The 16,367-nt window shown below is 46.2% G+C and overlaps 1 protein-coding gene across 1 annotated transcript in view; it reads left to right on the top strand.

The window, feature by feature from the left end:
* PRSS55 (serine protease 55) overlaps positions 1-16,367 on the top strand; it is a 61,476-nt gene that overhangs the window by 37,120 nt on the left and 7,989 nt on the right. Inside the window, 3 exon segments of the mRNA XM_061200753.1 lie at positions 6,819-7,008; positions 8,650-8,900; positions 10,321-10,463. Of these exon segments, the coding sequence (XP_061056736.1) occupies positions 6,819-7,008; positions 8,650-8,900; positions 10,321-10,463 (584 nt within the window).

Below are 16,367 nucleotides of genomic sequence, written 5' to 3' on the forward strand. Positions count from 1 at the left end.
CCCTGCCCCTCCGCCTGAACGTTAAACCAAAGTGCCTTTGTTCAGGGAAACACCTGGACCCTGTCCACCTGTGGATGGATGCAAGAAAGAAGAAATGAACACATCCCCAGGCTTCCCTGGTGGCGCAGTGGTTAAGAATCCGCCTGCCAGCAAAGGAAACCATAAACAAGATGAAAAGACAACCCTCAGAATGGGAGAAAATATTTGCAAATGAAGCAACAGACAAAGGATTAATCTCCAAAATATACAAGCAGCTCATGCAGCTCAATATCAAAAAAACAAACAACCCAATCCAAAAATGGGCAGAAGACCTAAATAGACATTTCTCCAAAGAAGACATACAGATTGCCAACAAACACATGAGAGAATGCTCAACATCATTAATCATTAGAGAAATGCAAATCAAAACTACAATGAGGTATCACCTCACACCAGTCAGAATGACCATCATCAAAAAATCTACAAACAATAAATGCTGGAGAGGGTGTGGAGAAAAGTGAACCCTCTTGCACTGTTGGTGGGAATGTAAACTGATACAGCCACTATGGAGAACAGTATGGAGGTTCCTTAAAAAACTAAAAATAGAACTACCATATGACCCAGCAATCCCACTACTGGGCATACACCCTGAGAAAACCATAATTCAAAAAGAGTCATGTACCACAATGTTCATTGCAGCTCTATTTACAATAGCCAGGACATGGAAGCAACCTAAGTGTCCATTGACAGATGAATGGATAAAGAAGATGTGGCACATATATACAATGGAATATTACTCAGCCATAAAAAGAAATGAAATTGAGTTATTTGTAGTGAGGTGGATGGACCTAGAGTCTGTCATACACAGTGAAGTAAGTCAGAAAGAGAAAAACAAATACCGTATACTAACACATATATATGGAATTTAAAAAAAAAAACGGTTATGAAGAACCTAGGGGCAGGGCAGGAATAAATATGCAGACGTAAAGAATGGACTTGAGGACGCGGGGAGGGGGAAGGGTAAGCCGGGATGAAGTGAGAGAGTGGCATGGACTTATATATACTACCAAATGTAAAATAGATAGCTAGTGGGAAGCAGCCGCATAGCACAGGGAGATCAGCTCGGTGCTTTGTGACCACCTAGAGGGGTGGGATAGGGAGGGTGGGAAGGAGACGCAAGAAGGAAGAGATATGGGGATATATGTATATGTATAGCTGATTCACTTTGTTACAAAGCAGAAACTAACACACGATTGTAAAGCAATTATACTCCAATAAACATGTTTAAAAAAAGAAAAAAAAGAAGAATCCGCCTGCCAGTGCAGGGGACACAGGTTTGAGCCCTGGTCCGGGAAGATCCCACATGCCGCGGAGCAACTAAGCCCGTGCGCCACAACTACTGAGCCTGCGCGCCTGGAGCCCCTGCTCCGCAACAAGAGAAGCCACCACAATGAGAAGCCCGCGGGGCTGGGCGCGACCCTGGCCCTGCTCTCTCCCTTCCATCCCGCCAGGGCTGAGCCTGAGGGGCCGAGGGACAGAGGCCTGGACGATCCCACGAATCAGCTAATGGGCCACTCCAGTCTGACTGGAGTCAGACTCCAGTCCCCAGCTTCCCAGGGATCCCAGGAAGCCCTCTACCTTTGGCCTAACGGACATTTCTCCAGGTGCTCCAGAAGGATCTGTCCTGGAATAATCTGGAAGCAGCTGTTAAAGTGCTGAGACCTGGCTCCCTGCCCTCCCCAATCCACTGGATCAGAGTCTGAAGGGTGAAGCCTGGAAATCAACACTGGGGTCACCAGCTAAAATACAGGATGCCAGGTACACTTGAATTTCAGGTAAACAATGAATTTTTCTGTAGTATAAGAATGTCTCAAACATTGCATGGGGTACATGTGTACTAAAAATATTTGTTCTTTATCTGAAATTCAAAATCAGTTGGGCAACCTGTATTTTTTTAACTCTTTTTTAAAAAATATTTATTACTTATTTGGTTGCGCTGGGTCTTAATTGCAGCAGGCGGCCTCCTTATTTGTGGCACACGAGCTCTTTAGTTGCGGCATGCATGTGGGATCGAGTTCCCTGACCAGGGATCAAACCCGGGCTCCTGGCATTGGGAGCTCGGAGTCTTAACCACTGCGCCACCAGGGAGGTCCCAGGCAACCTGTATTTTTATTTGCTAAATCTGGCAACCCGAATCTGTACCAAACAAGCTCCCCGGGCTGCACACCAAAGTTAGAGCTCTGCCGGCCAGGACTGTGGAAAATAAAGTCACCTCGATAAAGCCACCCTGGGGAACTCTGGAGCGTCAGGCAGGCAGTGTCCCTGTGCAACCTATGTCACCATGTACCTGCTTTCCTCTTTGGATTTCTATAGATTCCTTACATTCCTAAAGTTTCTCTCCATACTCGGGCCATGTTTGCCCAGTTCCAGGGGGAGCCATTCCCATTGGAGTCTACAGGAATGGCGGCCTCTGGGGCTGTGCACGGTGGCTCTGGCCCCGCTGGTCAGTCCCTCCACCAGCTCAGACATGGTGTGATCCACTGTTATTGTGAAGAAGCTCGGCCAAAAAATGTGGGGCAGCGAATGAGTGCTTTGCAATAGACAGGGCTCACATCATGTCAATAGGAAGGACACAGACCCAGAAGGAATGCATCTTCCTAGAGAGGAGACAGAGATGATTCTGTCCAGATACTTTCATAGAAAATGGGCAGCAGTTTAGGGTGGATGTGCCCGTCAGTCATCCTCTGTTCTCCCGATCAGACATGGGGCCCAGGCTCCTCCTCCCCTCCACACCCCACCCCCAGAACCCGAGCAAAGAAAGCCGCCAGCATTCAGGATGTGGGTAACACGTCCAAGGGAGGGAGAGCGCTGAGTCCAAAGGAAGAGCAGAGGGAAAACTCAGAGCTTCCCGGGGCAAGACCGGGGCCAGGTGATGCAGTGTGCTTGGGGACATTTACCCTATGCCAGTAGAGAAAGGCTTAGCCCTGGATCAAGGCCAAGGCCCACAAGGTATTATTCAGAACAGGTGGGGAAAGCTGCACACCAGGCCTCGGCCCACCACTCAGGGTGAACACCTGGATGCTGCTTTCTCCTGATCTTGGAGAAAGAGTAAGTCACACGTCCTGGAATTTCTCCTCCCAGAAGGTAGCTGGAGCCACAGCCTTGGTTTAGTAAAGAGGGCCCACCACCCAAATCATATGATCTTGTCTTGAGCTTCACAGCAACTTTACCGTGAGCATTATTTTTCCTTTTCTGCAGAGGAGAAAACCGAGGACGTGAGGCTGGGCAGAGTAGACAAAGCAAGTCTAGAAAATGACCAGCGGTCACTTTGGGAGCTGAATTAGCACATGATTCACTTCTAACCATTGGGCCTGGACAGTGGCCGGGGAGGCGTTACTAAGGATGCTTGGGTAGAGTCCACCCAAGTCTGTGCACTAAAAGTGTCCAAAAAAGAAAACCCCAAATAGTAAGGTCCAGATCCCATGGCTAAGCCGCTGACATAAGGGGAAGACTTGGGCTGGGCACTTCCATCTCTGAGTCTGATCTTTCCATCTTTAGAAATGGACAGGGGCCTATCTGGAGATTTGGGGGCCACGTGGCATAAACCCAGAAAGGGTGGGAGCAGGGATTGTTGCCTGCTGGGCTGAGTATGGGGGGAGGCCAGGGCCTCTGAACCCAGCCTTCGGGTCCGCGCCTGCGGCCCAGATCAGAGGCCTGAGCAGAGAACCTGGCACCTGGCCCGACGGCCGTTCAGGCTGCGCAGGACTCCGGGCCTCCTGGACCGCCTCCCTGTTCCCAAGGATCGCACCCGGCAGCCCCTCGCGCAGGCCTTCTACGCACACTCACAGGGGACCCCTGACAGAACAGGCCCTGTGGAAGAGGAGGCATCTGAGCCTTAAGAAACACGCGGTGTGAGGGGGCCACAGCAAGTTGCCCACTGAGGACTCGTGAAGGGCAGGCCGTGCCCAAGTCAGGAAGGGAAGCTCAGCCAAGGAGGCGTCAGGGATGAGGCCCATCTCGGAGCAGAACGGCCAGAAGAGAAGCCTGCATGACTCAGTCTGCGTTCTCAGACCCACAGCCCATTGTGACATCACCGGCAGGGCTGGCTGTAAGGGGGAGGCCCCGTCAGAGTCATTCCCCTCTGCCCCGGCTTCCGTCACCTCCCAGGCCAACAGTCACGCCCAGGGCCATGCTCCTGTGGTCCCTTTTGCTGCTCATGACCCAGGCCAGGGACGCACATCTGGGTAAGTGGACGCCTGCCCGGGCCCGAGCAGCTCTCCAGGCGGGGCTGGGCGCGACCCTGGCCCTGCTCTCTCCCTTCCATCCCGCCAGGGCTGAGCCTGAGAGGCCGAGGGACAGAGGCCTGGACGATCCCACGAATCAGCTAATGGGCCACTAAGAGGCCGGCTCACAGGAGCTGTGGCTTCCTGTTCCCCACACACCCCTCCTGGAAACCACTTCCCTTGCCCCTTCTCCTGCCCCGGCCCCAAGTTCAACCTGTCTGACCTTAAGTTTTGGTTTTGAAACCCGAGGCTTTATCCTTGAATGAATAGTGGAGCGCAGCGAAGCACGGGCCCAGAATGAGCTGAGCATCGGTCCGGAAACTCAGATGCTGAGCAGATGCCCAGGACATCCACGTGCATGAGAGGTGGGGTGGGGGTGGGCCGGGGGTACCTGTGCTCCACGGCAGCTCCTCGCAGCTCCTGATAGGTTGTTTCTCTCTCTTGGGGGGTGGCAGGTGGCTGAAGTGGAAAGGAAGCTGTTACGGCTCAGGTACTTTCCCCCGTTAGATGCCCACACTACCCCAGTGGGCTCTCCACTCCTAGCCCCACACGTGGGTAAGGAGCTCCGAGCCTCAGGGAGGTTGAGGATTGGTCCAGAGCCTCGCAGCAGGGAAATGGGGGAGCTGGGACTGGCCCCAGTGTGACTCCAGGCCCGCATTTCCCTCCCTGCCCTCTGCCTCACGGAAAGAACACAGCCCATGTTCCCGGCTTCCCTCATTCCGGCCCAGGCTTGGCCGCACGGAGTGAATGGGGGCTGGTGTGTGGTGTGGGCAGAGAATCGGCAAAGCTGGCCTCTCTGCGAGCAGGTCCAAGTGCCCCCGATGGCTCGCATCTCTGCTTACCATTTTGGCACTGCCTCCGTCACTGCTTAGGGCTTTGTGTTCCAGCGTTAGTCTATATGTCTGCACGGTTCCACGCTGGTGATGTGGGTTGTTCTCAAGACCAAGGAAAGGGGGCCCTTGGTGCAAGGTGACATGAGAAATTCTGACAGCTAACGTGGCTTGAGGGTTTACTCTGTGTTGGGCACTTCAACACCCGTTATCTGTTCTGTACATCTGTGCATCTGTTCTGTAGGGTATTATCTTCTGCCTATTTGGGGAATAAAGAAAGGGATGATAAACAAGAATAAGTCGTTTACCCTAAATCATTCAGCAGATAAGCAACAGAGCCAGGATTCAGACTCAGGCTTTGCGACTCCAGAGCATATAATGGTGCCCAGACACATGGTAAGACTATATGTGTTTGGTAAATAAAGGAGGAAGTGCAGACCCAAAAGTCCTGGAAAGAGCCTCTATATGTTGCTGACAGCTGAAGGCTATGGACACATATTGATACATTTTCACTCCATTTTTTTTTTTAACTAAAAATAACCACCACTGGATCCCTCCAACCCATACTACAAAGTCCTCAAAACCTCTGTTGAGTGGGTATTTGGAAAAGTAGCCTCTAGAAAGAGAGAGGAGGGGGTCTTGGGCTCGTTAGAATCAAGCTCATTCTTTGTTCCAGAACAAGACCACATTCAAATCAAAATACTAAGAGTGTCTCCTCCTCCTCGGGGTGAGGGTTTGGATCTGGACTCGGTCCAGAAGGCAGGTTTCTCTTCCAAACAGGCAGCTGCAGCCTTTGTTCTCAGCCTTCCAGGAAACAGAGCTGCTCTGCCTGGAACAGAATGTTCTAACCTAGAATAGCTCAGGGCTTCCTGTAGGTTCAGGCCCTCTCCGGGCCACCCTTCTGGTTTCCTGTGTGTATTAGTTTCCTCTTGCTGCTGTAACAAACTACCGCAAACTTAGTGGCTTAAACAACACAAACTTCTTATCTTACAGTTCTGTAGGACAGAACTCCCACGTGGGTCTCCCTGGGCTAAGATAAGGGTGTCAGCAGGACTGCGTTCCTATCGGAAGCTCTAGGGAAGAGCCTGTTAACTTGCCTTTTCCAGCTTCTAGAGATCATCCGTATACCTTGGCTTGTGGCCCCTTCCTCCATTGTCAAAGCCAGCAATATTGCATCTGTCAGTGCCTTTCTTCTGCAGTCACGTCTCTCTTCTTCTGCTTCCCTCTACCACTTTTAAGGACCCGTGTGATTACATTGGGTCCACTCAGATTATCCAGGACAATCTCCCCATTTTAAGGTCAGCTGATTAGCAACCTTCATTCCATCTGCAAAGTCCCCTTTGCCTTGTAAGGTAACATATTCACGAATTCCAGGGCATGGTCCATTAGGACGTGGACATTTTTTGGCCACAGAGGCATTATTCTGCCAGTCACTCCAGATTGGCCCTGGCCAAGTATTTTCCTCCGATTTCTCTCAGATGAGAGCAGAAACAAGCTCGGCAAAGTGACTTGCCTGTCTGGAAAGGAGACAGAGCCAAAACTTCCGAACACGTTCCAACAGATGTGAAGCATCTGTTGGCTTACTCGTGTTTCTAAGGGTGCTTTACTGGGCCAGCCTCAGTTTCCCCATCTCTAGAACAGGTATAATGATAGCTACTTATGGGTCTTCTATGGATATTGACTAAGTGTTGCATCGTTTCCCTTCCTTTCTCTTCCATTCTACCAGAATGCGGTGAAAGACCCGTTTTTGAGAGAGGAGCTCAGTATTCCAGAATCATAGGAGGGATGGAGGCTGAGGTGGGTGAGTTTCCATGGCAGGTGAGTATTCAAGCAAGAAATGAACATTTCTGCGGTGGCGCCATCATCAACGAGTGGTGGATTGTCTCGGCGGCTCACTGCTTTCACTCTGAGATCTCGTAAGTACCGAGTCCATCCCCTTGCTTCAGACAGTGTGCCCCCCTCCCTGGGGAAGCCCCACACGCCCTAGGGAGGAGGAGGCTGTGAACCCAAGGCCGGCTCCACTGTGCCCTCTTTGTTGTCACCCAGAACCAGTAACTGCGGCTTCCCTGAGGTCACAAACTGTCCTCTCCAGGGACATCTGTGGCTTGGTGGAGCCAAAGGGCTTGGTCTGTCTACCTCTCCTAGGACATTCAAGTCCTTCTAGGAGGAAATCCTCCTAATTCTGGAGGTCTGGGTTCCTGGGCCATCCGACAACCTAATTCCCTCCTCCTTATAGAGTTTTCTCTGCACTCCAGGAGACTGGTGGAAAATAGAGCATTTACTGATTCCTAATCGTGTGCCAGCGACCTGCTAAGAAACTACGTGCATTAACTTATTTAATCATACAAACAACCCTGCGGCAGGTAGAATGAACATCCTTATCTTATAGAGAAGGAAACTGAGGTCCAATAAGGTTAGCTGACTCACCCAAGGTACACACCTAGTAGACAGAAACAGGATTTAAATCCGGTTCCAGCACTTGTGCTTTTCCGCTCCACCACCTCGAGGAAGTTTGAAGATACACAGAAAGATGAACTTTAAAGGGTTAATCAAAAACCTGGGGAAAGTTTCACCCTGGGGTAACCAAGGAAACTTGTTGCATCTGCTCCCATGGGATACTTAAGGACTGGCGGTTGGAAAGTTCCTGGCCATTCTGCCTGGAGAGAAATTCCTGAATTATTACTGAAGATTCTTTCTGCTTCATCAGTGGCAGGTCTGGATTAAATTCTGTTTCTGATTCTTGCATAGGTCTTCAGGTGCATATGTGCAAGAGTTTATTCCTAGGAGAGAAGATATAGAATCATAGGACTTGTGCATCTTCAAGTTTATTAGAAAATCCAAATGATTTTCCAAAGTGGTTGCACCCATTTAAATTTCCGCCAGCGGTGTATAAGTGTTAAAATCATCGCCAATACTTGCTACTTTTTCAGAATTTTTAATTTTTGCTTTTCTGGTGAAAAGCATGAAATACTATTATAATTGTAGTCTTAATTTGCATTTTTCTTACTACTGCTAAGTTGATATTTGCAAGTTTATTGGTATATTTTCTCTTTTGTAAAGTCTGTTTGAGCTTTGACAATTTTTTTTTAATTTGTAGACTTTCTTTATACATTCTGAATGTTAAACTTTGGTCAGTTGTGTATGTTGCCAACAGAAAAATTCTGTTCCTGAGTCTCTAAATTGCTGGTAGACAAATTGATGTCATAATCCCTTCCTATCTGAGGGCTAGTTTGATCTGTGCCAAGTGGTCTTTTATGGGCTCTTTGGGGGCCCAACGCTAAGTCCTGTCTTTGCCCCGTGAGGCGGGAGTATCTCATTCACATCTCTGGGATGATTCTGGAGCAGCCACGGAGCTATGGTCGGCCACAGTGGCTGTTTCACCCTCCTTCTCTACCTTTTTCAAATGCTCACATCTTCTGAGCAACAGCCCCAGTACGACAAATCCAAGAGGCCCCTACAGCTATGTGGGATTTAGGGTTTTCAGGCACAGCAGATTCTGTGCACCTTGTGACTTTCCTTCCCCTCCTATTTCTCCGTCTCTGGTTCTCTGCCACCAGGCCAACAGAACTGAGAGTCGTGCTGGGAACCAATAGTTTAAGCAGCCCATCCCTGGAAATAAAGGGGGTCACAAGCATAATTCTGCACAAGGACTTTCAGGAACTCAACATGGACAATGATATCTCCTTGCTGCTGTTGGACACGCCCATCACATTCAGCGAACTGAAAGAACCCATCTGCATGCCCACAGAGCCCGGCCTCTCCAGGTGGCACAAGTGCTGGGTGGCAGGATGGGGGCAGACCCAAACTGGTAAGTAACGGCTCAGCATCTCTTGGGAGCACCTGGGGGAAGAGCCACATCACGGGCGTCTGAGGATGGGCCAGTAAACCTAAAGGAGAGGGGAGAGGGTGAAAGGGGAGAGGGCTGAGGAAGGAGAGAGGAGAGAGGGGCTTGCATCGGAGCAAATCCCTGCACACCAGGAACGCACAGAGGCCTGATCTCAGCCTCTTCCAAGTGCGAAGGAAACATCCCCCAAGTCCCCGAGCTGAGATGCCAGGTGTGGGCCATCCCTGGGTGTGGTCCTATCCCACCATCACATGGCAGTCTCGTTTGTTTCATTGAATGTAAACCCTCCAGTTGGCCAGGGGCTCTCTGCTCTGCTCTCTCACATCTCCCTGATTCACGGATGGATGTTTCCCACCTGGTTCCTACAGGCATTCAAGACGCCTGCCCTGGCCTAGACTTTAGATGGTCCTGGAGTGTTGCCCAGCCATTCTTAGAAATGAATCTGTTGTTACTTGTTGTTACACTGTTACTTGGCCAAAATAGGAGGAACTGGACTGGGGTAATAAAGGAATTATGAAAGCCCTGCTGGCCTGTTCCCAAAGAAAACTCAACAAAATAGGTAGGGGAGGGACGGGAATAGCACAGCGCTAGCTCAGGCCTGAGCAAGACTCCAGGTCCTCAGGGATGCTTTGCAGCGACCTGGGGTCTAAGAGATGGTAGGTATTTCAGGAGTTTGGTAACTAGAGGGCAACTGGTGTAACACTGATTCAGGGCTCTGGGCAAGACTCAAAATTTAGAAGTGAGGAGAGGCAGGTGGGTGCCTGCACGATTAAAAATACTCAGTGTGGAGAAGTTTTTTGAAATCTCCATGTGGTCAGAGTTAATGAGATGGAGAGAAGTCCAAACAAATTCCTGGAAGCTGGCAGTCCAGGAAGGGCCTTGGCAAACCCCCTGTAAAGACTCTCAACCAACCTAGCTTTGTCTGGGGGACCTGAAAGCTTTTTTCACTGGGAGTGCAAACCCAGTTTCAGTGGCCCTGTGTTAGAGGTGTCACACTCACATAACAGAAAGTAGCGATAGGCAAATATGCTGAAGAGGCAGGATTATGCTGAGAATCGATCGAAAGCCAGTTCTAAGAAGTCAAGTCTGTAGCGCTGTTGGAGCCAAGATGGAAGTCTCCTTGGAGGCAGGAATATGATTTTGAATGGGAGGGATAATTCAAGTAGGCGGGGACTTGTTTGGAAGAGCCTGGGGTGGTGGAGTGAGTAAATTGCGAGGGATTACGGGAAGGACATGGAGAGTGAGGGTCTGTGAAAATGTGAAAAAAAGGTGGATGTGTGGCTGGCGGGACACTGGGCAGGTTGGTCTAGGGCACGTCACTTGCATTATCGGCACTGGGGCTCCTGTCCAGTGACTTTCCTAAAGGGCCTTCTCTATGGGTCAGGTCTCAAACAACCTATGGAAACAGAGCTGCTGAAAGTACCCATGACCATCATGGATTGGGAGAAGTGTTTAAAGGAATTTCCAAGACTTACCAAAAATATGCTGTGTGCTGGATACGAGAATGAGACCTACGATGCTTGCCAGGTAACTTGGATGTATCCCCTCCATCCCCTCGGGCTGCCAATGTAAAGGCATCCTCTCTCCATGGGGAATAGACAATAAGAGTTTGGAAAATGTGTGGGAATCAGGCTTAGATATGGGAATGGGGACATGGATTCAGGAATACTTACTGTCAGGTCCTTGGAATATCAGTGCTTGCCTGGAAGTCAGTATGCAGCAACCCTGCATAAATATTTCTAGTCTTCTTCAGGTAGGGCCCCAAGACTTTTTCCATTTCTGAGACTTCTTTAAAAAACAAGAAGCCAAGGAATATTTGAGATCCATACAAGGAATTATTTTACTTCATTAATTTTAGCTACCTTTGTTGAGTGCACTAAACCCTGGGATTCAACCATTGATGAGACATGGTTTCTTGCCTAAAGGAGCCCACAGTCTCCTGGGCAGGCAGTTGGGTAAACAATCATAGTGTATTGGATAATGCATGTGAGTTTCACTGAAGAAAAGTCTGGTAGCTTAGCTTCTCTTTAATAAAATTAACACAAAAATTTAAAAAGAAAAACATTTTTTGTTTGATAGTAGAAGAAACAGGGGGAAAACCCCTCATAAATTAGCTTCCTCTGGCTCTAAGGATGGGAAGGATACATCTTGGGAAGGATCATTCTGGGGAGCCCACTTAGTCCTACTCATTGGCTGGGCAGTGGATCTGGTCACTGGTATAAAACTGTAAGTGCAGATGTTAAATGTTCTGCAGAGTGATGAAAAGGCTGTCTCACAGAAGGGCTGTGAGGTAAGAAAGAGTGAACACTAGCAGCAATGGCACCAGGTTTAGAAGGAGTCCCCCACGAGGTGGTGAATATCATGAGGACCACAGAGAGAGACAGAATCAATGTCACACGAGCCCTGTGTTTTCCCCACATTCTGGATAATTTAAAACATTACAAAACAAAACAGAGGATTGGGACTTCTGGTTCTGGGCAAGATGGAGTAGACACATTTCTCTTGATCCCTTCCACTAAATACAGCTAAAAACACTGGACATTATATTGTGAGACAAAAATAAAGGCTCCAAAATGTGAAGAGAAGATGAAATTGGAAACAAATATCCTAATACTTAAGGAATGATACAGCAGTGAATTCCTTGGGTTTTCTTTTTGCCTCTTATATCCCAGCCTGGATGGTAGTACATAACAGCTAAGTATCTCCTGGGAGCAGCTGGGGGAAAAAACACCATGGGCACAGACAAACTAACAAAACAAAACAAAACAAGATAGCCTTCCTCTCTTTGGAGCAGGAAAAGGGCAACCTAGCAAGGTGGAAACTTTTAAACAATAATCATTCTATTCCAGCAAAACACCAGGAAAAGCCCCACAGCGCTCCTACCCTAGCAACCAAGGTCGAGTGGACAATCTCACCTTCCCCCCCTCCCCCTGTCCACTATGGTGGTGTCAGAGGAGGCTGAGTGGAAAACCAGGACTTTAAGTACAATCTAGTCATAATGAGCCATCCCCTGTCCCCCTGAATGTCAGTGGAGGCCACCTGAGGAGCTTGGGCTCCCACCCAGTGGTGGCTGCACTCCTGCTCCTCCCCTTAGTGTCATAGCTGGCCTGAGTGGCGAGTCAAGACTTCCACCCCAATTCAATGGAAAGGAGTTGGCATCCCCCTTCCCGGACTCCAGTTTCATAAGAAGCCTGTTAAAACAGAAGATTCATATGAAAACCTGAGTCTCATAACCTATTACTCAAGACAGGATCTGTAATAGATAGAATAGAGGGTTTCACTAATATACATGGATTCCATTTACTAATACACATAGGATAAGGAAAAATAAAGCTAAAAATCTGAGTAAAGAATCTTTTTTTAAAAATTGAGAACCATTAATTCCTAGAATAAATTCAATTAAAACAAAATGGATCATGCACTTAAATGTAAAACTATAAAATTTTTTTAGAAAAAAAAAATAGAAAGTCTTTGGGACATAGAGTAACACCAAAAACACAACTCATAAAAGGAAAAATTGATCAAATGGACCTCATCAAAATTAAAAACTTTTCCTTTATGAAAGACCATATTAAGAGGATGAAAAGACAAGCTACTGATTGGGAGATAATATCCAACAAAGAAACTATACCTAGACTATATAAAGAACTCTTGCAGTCAACTGTAGAAAAATGTACTATCCAATTCAAAAATGGGCAAAAGACAAGAACAGACATTTCACTGAAGAGGATATATAGATGGCAAATAAGAAAATGAAACGATGTTCAACATCATTAACCATCAAGCAAATGCAAATTAAAACCACAATCAGGTATCACTACACACCTCAGAATGGCTAAAATTAAAAAATAAAAAATAGTAACAACACCAAATGCTGATAAGAATGCAGAGACACTGGATCACTCATATATTGCTTGGGGGAGTTTAAAATAGTCTAATCACTCTGGAAAACAATTTTGTAGTTTCTTTAAAAACTGAACATGCTCTTGCCATATAACCCAGCAAATGCCATTCTTGGGCGTTTATTCCAGAGAAATGAAGGCTTGTGTTCACACAAAAACCTGTACAGGAGTGTTTATAGCAGATTTACTCATAATAGACCAAAATTGGAAACAAATGTCCTGTAAGACGTGGATAATTAAATACACTGATAATTAAATACACTGCATCTATTCCATGCAATACCACTCAGCTGTCACAAGAAGCAAACTATTGGTACATGCAACCACGTGAATGTGTTCAGAGACTCATGCTATGTGCAACAAGCTGACCCCCAAAGGTCCCACACTGTGATTCCATTTACATAACATTCTTTATTAAAAAATTTTTATTGGAGTATACTTGATTTATATTGTTAGTTTCTACTGTACAGCAAAGTGAATCAGTTATATATATATATATAATCTCCACTCTTTTTTAGATTCTTTTCCCATATAGGTCATTACAGAGTATTGAGTAGAGTTCCCTGTGCTATACAGTAGGTCCTTATTAGTTATCTATTTTATATGCAGCAATGTGTATGTGTCAATCCCAATCTCCCAATGTATCCCTCCCCACCGCCCCGCTTCCCCCCCGGGTAACCATAAGTTTGTTTTCTACATCTGTGACTCTATTTCTGTTTTGTGCCATTTGTACCATTTTTTTAGATTCCACATATAATCAATATATGATATTTGTGTTTCTCTGTCTGACTTACTTCACTCAGTATGACAATCTCTAGGTCCATCCATGTTGCTGCAAATGGCATTATTTTGTTCTTTTTTATGGCTGAGTAATATTCCATTGTATATATGTACCACATCTTTATCCACTCCTCTGTCAATGGACATTTACATAACATCCTTGAAATGACAAAATTATAGAAAGGGAGAACAGCTTAGTGGTTGCCAGGGCTTAAGGAGGGTTTAGGGGTAGAAGGAAGTGGATATAGCATTAAAAGGGCAACATGAGGGATCCTCGTGATGATGGACATGTTCTGTGTATTGACTGCATCAGTGTTAATACCCCAATTGTGCTATTGTACTATATGTAGTTCTACAAGATGGTATCACTGGGGGAAACATGTAAAGGGTACATGGGATCTCTCTGTATTATTTCTTTCAACTGCACATGAATCTACAGTTATATCAAACTTAAAAAACAAAGAGAAGACAAAGCTTCCCAACAGCAATGGTTTAATGAAGATCTCAGATCCTAGCCATGCCACAGACTTAGGGAGTAGCCAATTCATACTGGAGCAGGAGACAAAGGGATCCAATATCAATTGAAAAGGGGAAAACAACATTTAATAGTATGATTGGAAAGAGAGAGCATTCCAGGGAGAATTGGGGGAAAATCACAGAGGCTTGAAAAAGTATCTTGTGTTCAGGGAACTTTCAATATTTCAGAAGCCAGTGATAACCAGGGTTGAGTGTGGAGAGGTGAGCAGAGCAGGTCACTAGGGCAGGGTTGCCATGCGTGGGAGACCAGATGTTGTCCCAGGCTGTCACCCCTGCTGCTCACCTTCATCAGTATTCACACCTATCCTTTCAATCTTTTCGGTTCGTCACCATCCCATATTCAAATGGCCAAAACCAACTGCAGCAACACTTGAAACAAGTGTCATCTTTGATGACATTTTCTGTCCCCTTTGCTTCAATGGCTGGATCTACCATCTGGAGTCTAGGATTTTCGCTCCAATCCCTCCCCTATCAAAATGTACTTTAATGAAAGCTTCTAAAATTAATCATCTATTACTTGAGTGCTATAAATAAGTGCACTGTTATCGTTTCAAGCCTTTTTTAAGAAAAAAATTGTGAAGTGAAAAGCTTTGCTCTCTGTTTAGAAAGCTTTTTATTGCTGAGAATAAACTGACAGTGATCCAGGCAAGGAAAGTTTTCTGAAATTATATAATATTATCATCACTTAAATCCAGGTAAGCCAGGCAGAAAGCCCCCTAGGGTTTAAAAATAATTGCCCTTAAAAATAAAATCACACTTTTAAACTTAGCAAACTTGAATGAAACACATAATCACATAATGAAGGGAAATTATAATTTTATGATGGAAACATTTAAATATGTTCAAAGTAATGGCAATAAGATTATGCTGTCCTTAAAATACAAATTAAAATCAAATCAATTGAATTTTGTGGTTTACTTTTTCCAGCGCTTTTCCTCTTTGTAATCCCCTAAGGTTACACTATGAAAAAACAAAGTTCAATTTAAAAAAAATAAGTGACACAGTCCAGCAAACTATAAAACCAAATATGTCCCAAGCTAGCAATACTTCTTGTGAAGGACCAGCAAACATCTGAGAAACAGGCATTGCAATGCTGCACAGTTTTCTTATCTTTCTTCTCAACTCCAGCGGAAATTTTGTCTTATTCATGGCTGGATTCCCAGTGCCTAGCACGGTGCTTGGCATGAAGAATACTCAACAAATGTTTGCCAAAGAGATGAACCTTCCAAGGAAGCTGGAAACTGCCTGTCAGTTACAGTAGCCCTAGCGGAGGGGACATCCGAGAGAGACCTTGACGGAGGCTGCCTTGGAGGGGGGTTAAGAGCTGGCAGCCAGGGACTTCCCTGGTGGTCCAGTGGTTAGGACTTCGCCTTCCAGCACAGGGGGTGTGGGTTCAATCCCTGGTAGGGGAGCTAGGACACACATGCTTCGCGACCAAAGGACCAAGACATAAAGCAGAAGCAATATTGTAACAAATTCAATAAAAACTTTAAAAATGGTCCACATCAAAAAAAAAAAGAGAGAGAGAGAAAGAGCTGGCAGCCAGCTGGGCTGTTGGGCAATTTGGTTATGGGGATGCCAAGCTGACTTGGATATCAACCTGAGCAACTTTCTTTAAAGATCTTATTTTATGGGGGTGGGGAGGGAGCAGTTTTAGGTTCATAGTAAAATTGAGAGGAAGATACAGAGATTTTCCATATACCCCCTGTCATCACACATGCGTAATCTCCCATACCATCAGTGTCCCCATCAGAGCGGTACATGTGTTATAACTGATGAACCTACATTGACACATCACAATGACCCAAAGTCCATAGTTTATGTTAGCGTTCATTCTTGGTGTTGTCCATTCTATGGTCAAGTGTATAATGACATGCGCCATCACAAATACTATCACACAGAGTGTTTTCACAGTTCTGGGCTACTTTGCAGGGTGTTATCTTGAACCCATCCTCACCCATGACACTTGCCTGAAAATCTTATTTCACTCCATAGCATCTTAGACCTCTAGAGCCAGAAAGAAATGTATAAAAATATTTAATTGCAACTGTTTCACAGATGAGAAAACATGGTTATTTTAATCATCGATCATTCTCTTCACTATCTGAATGATCCGAAGCCGTGTAATAACTTCATAGCTCTTTCACACATATTCAATAATTTCATTCTCTCCACTATCCTGTAAGATGGGCTGGGCAGGTCTCACTCTCCC

The sequence above is a fragment of the Eubalaena glacialis genome, chromosome 9 (genome assembly GCF_028564815.1).
Source record: "Eubalaena glacialis isolate mEubGla1 chromosome 9, mEubGla1.1.hap2.+ XY, whole genome shotgun sequence".
Lineage (NCBI taxonomy): Eukaryota > Metazoa > Chordata > Mammalia > Artiodactyla > Balaenidae > Eubalaena > Eubalaena glacialis.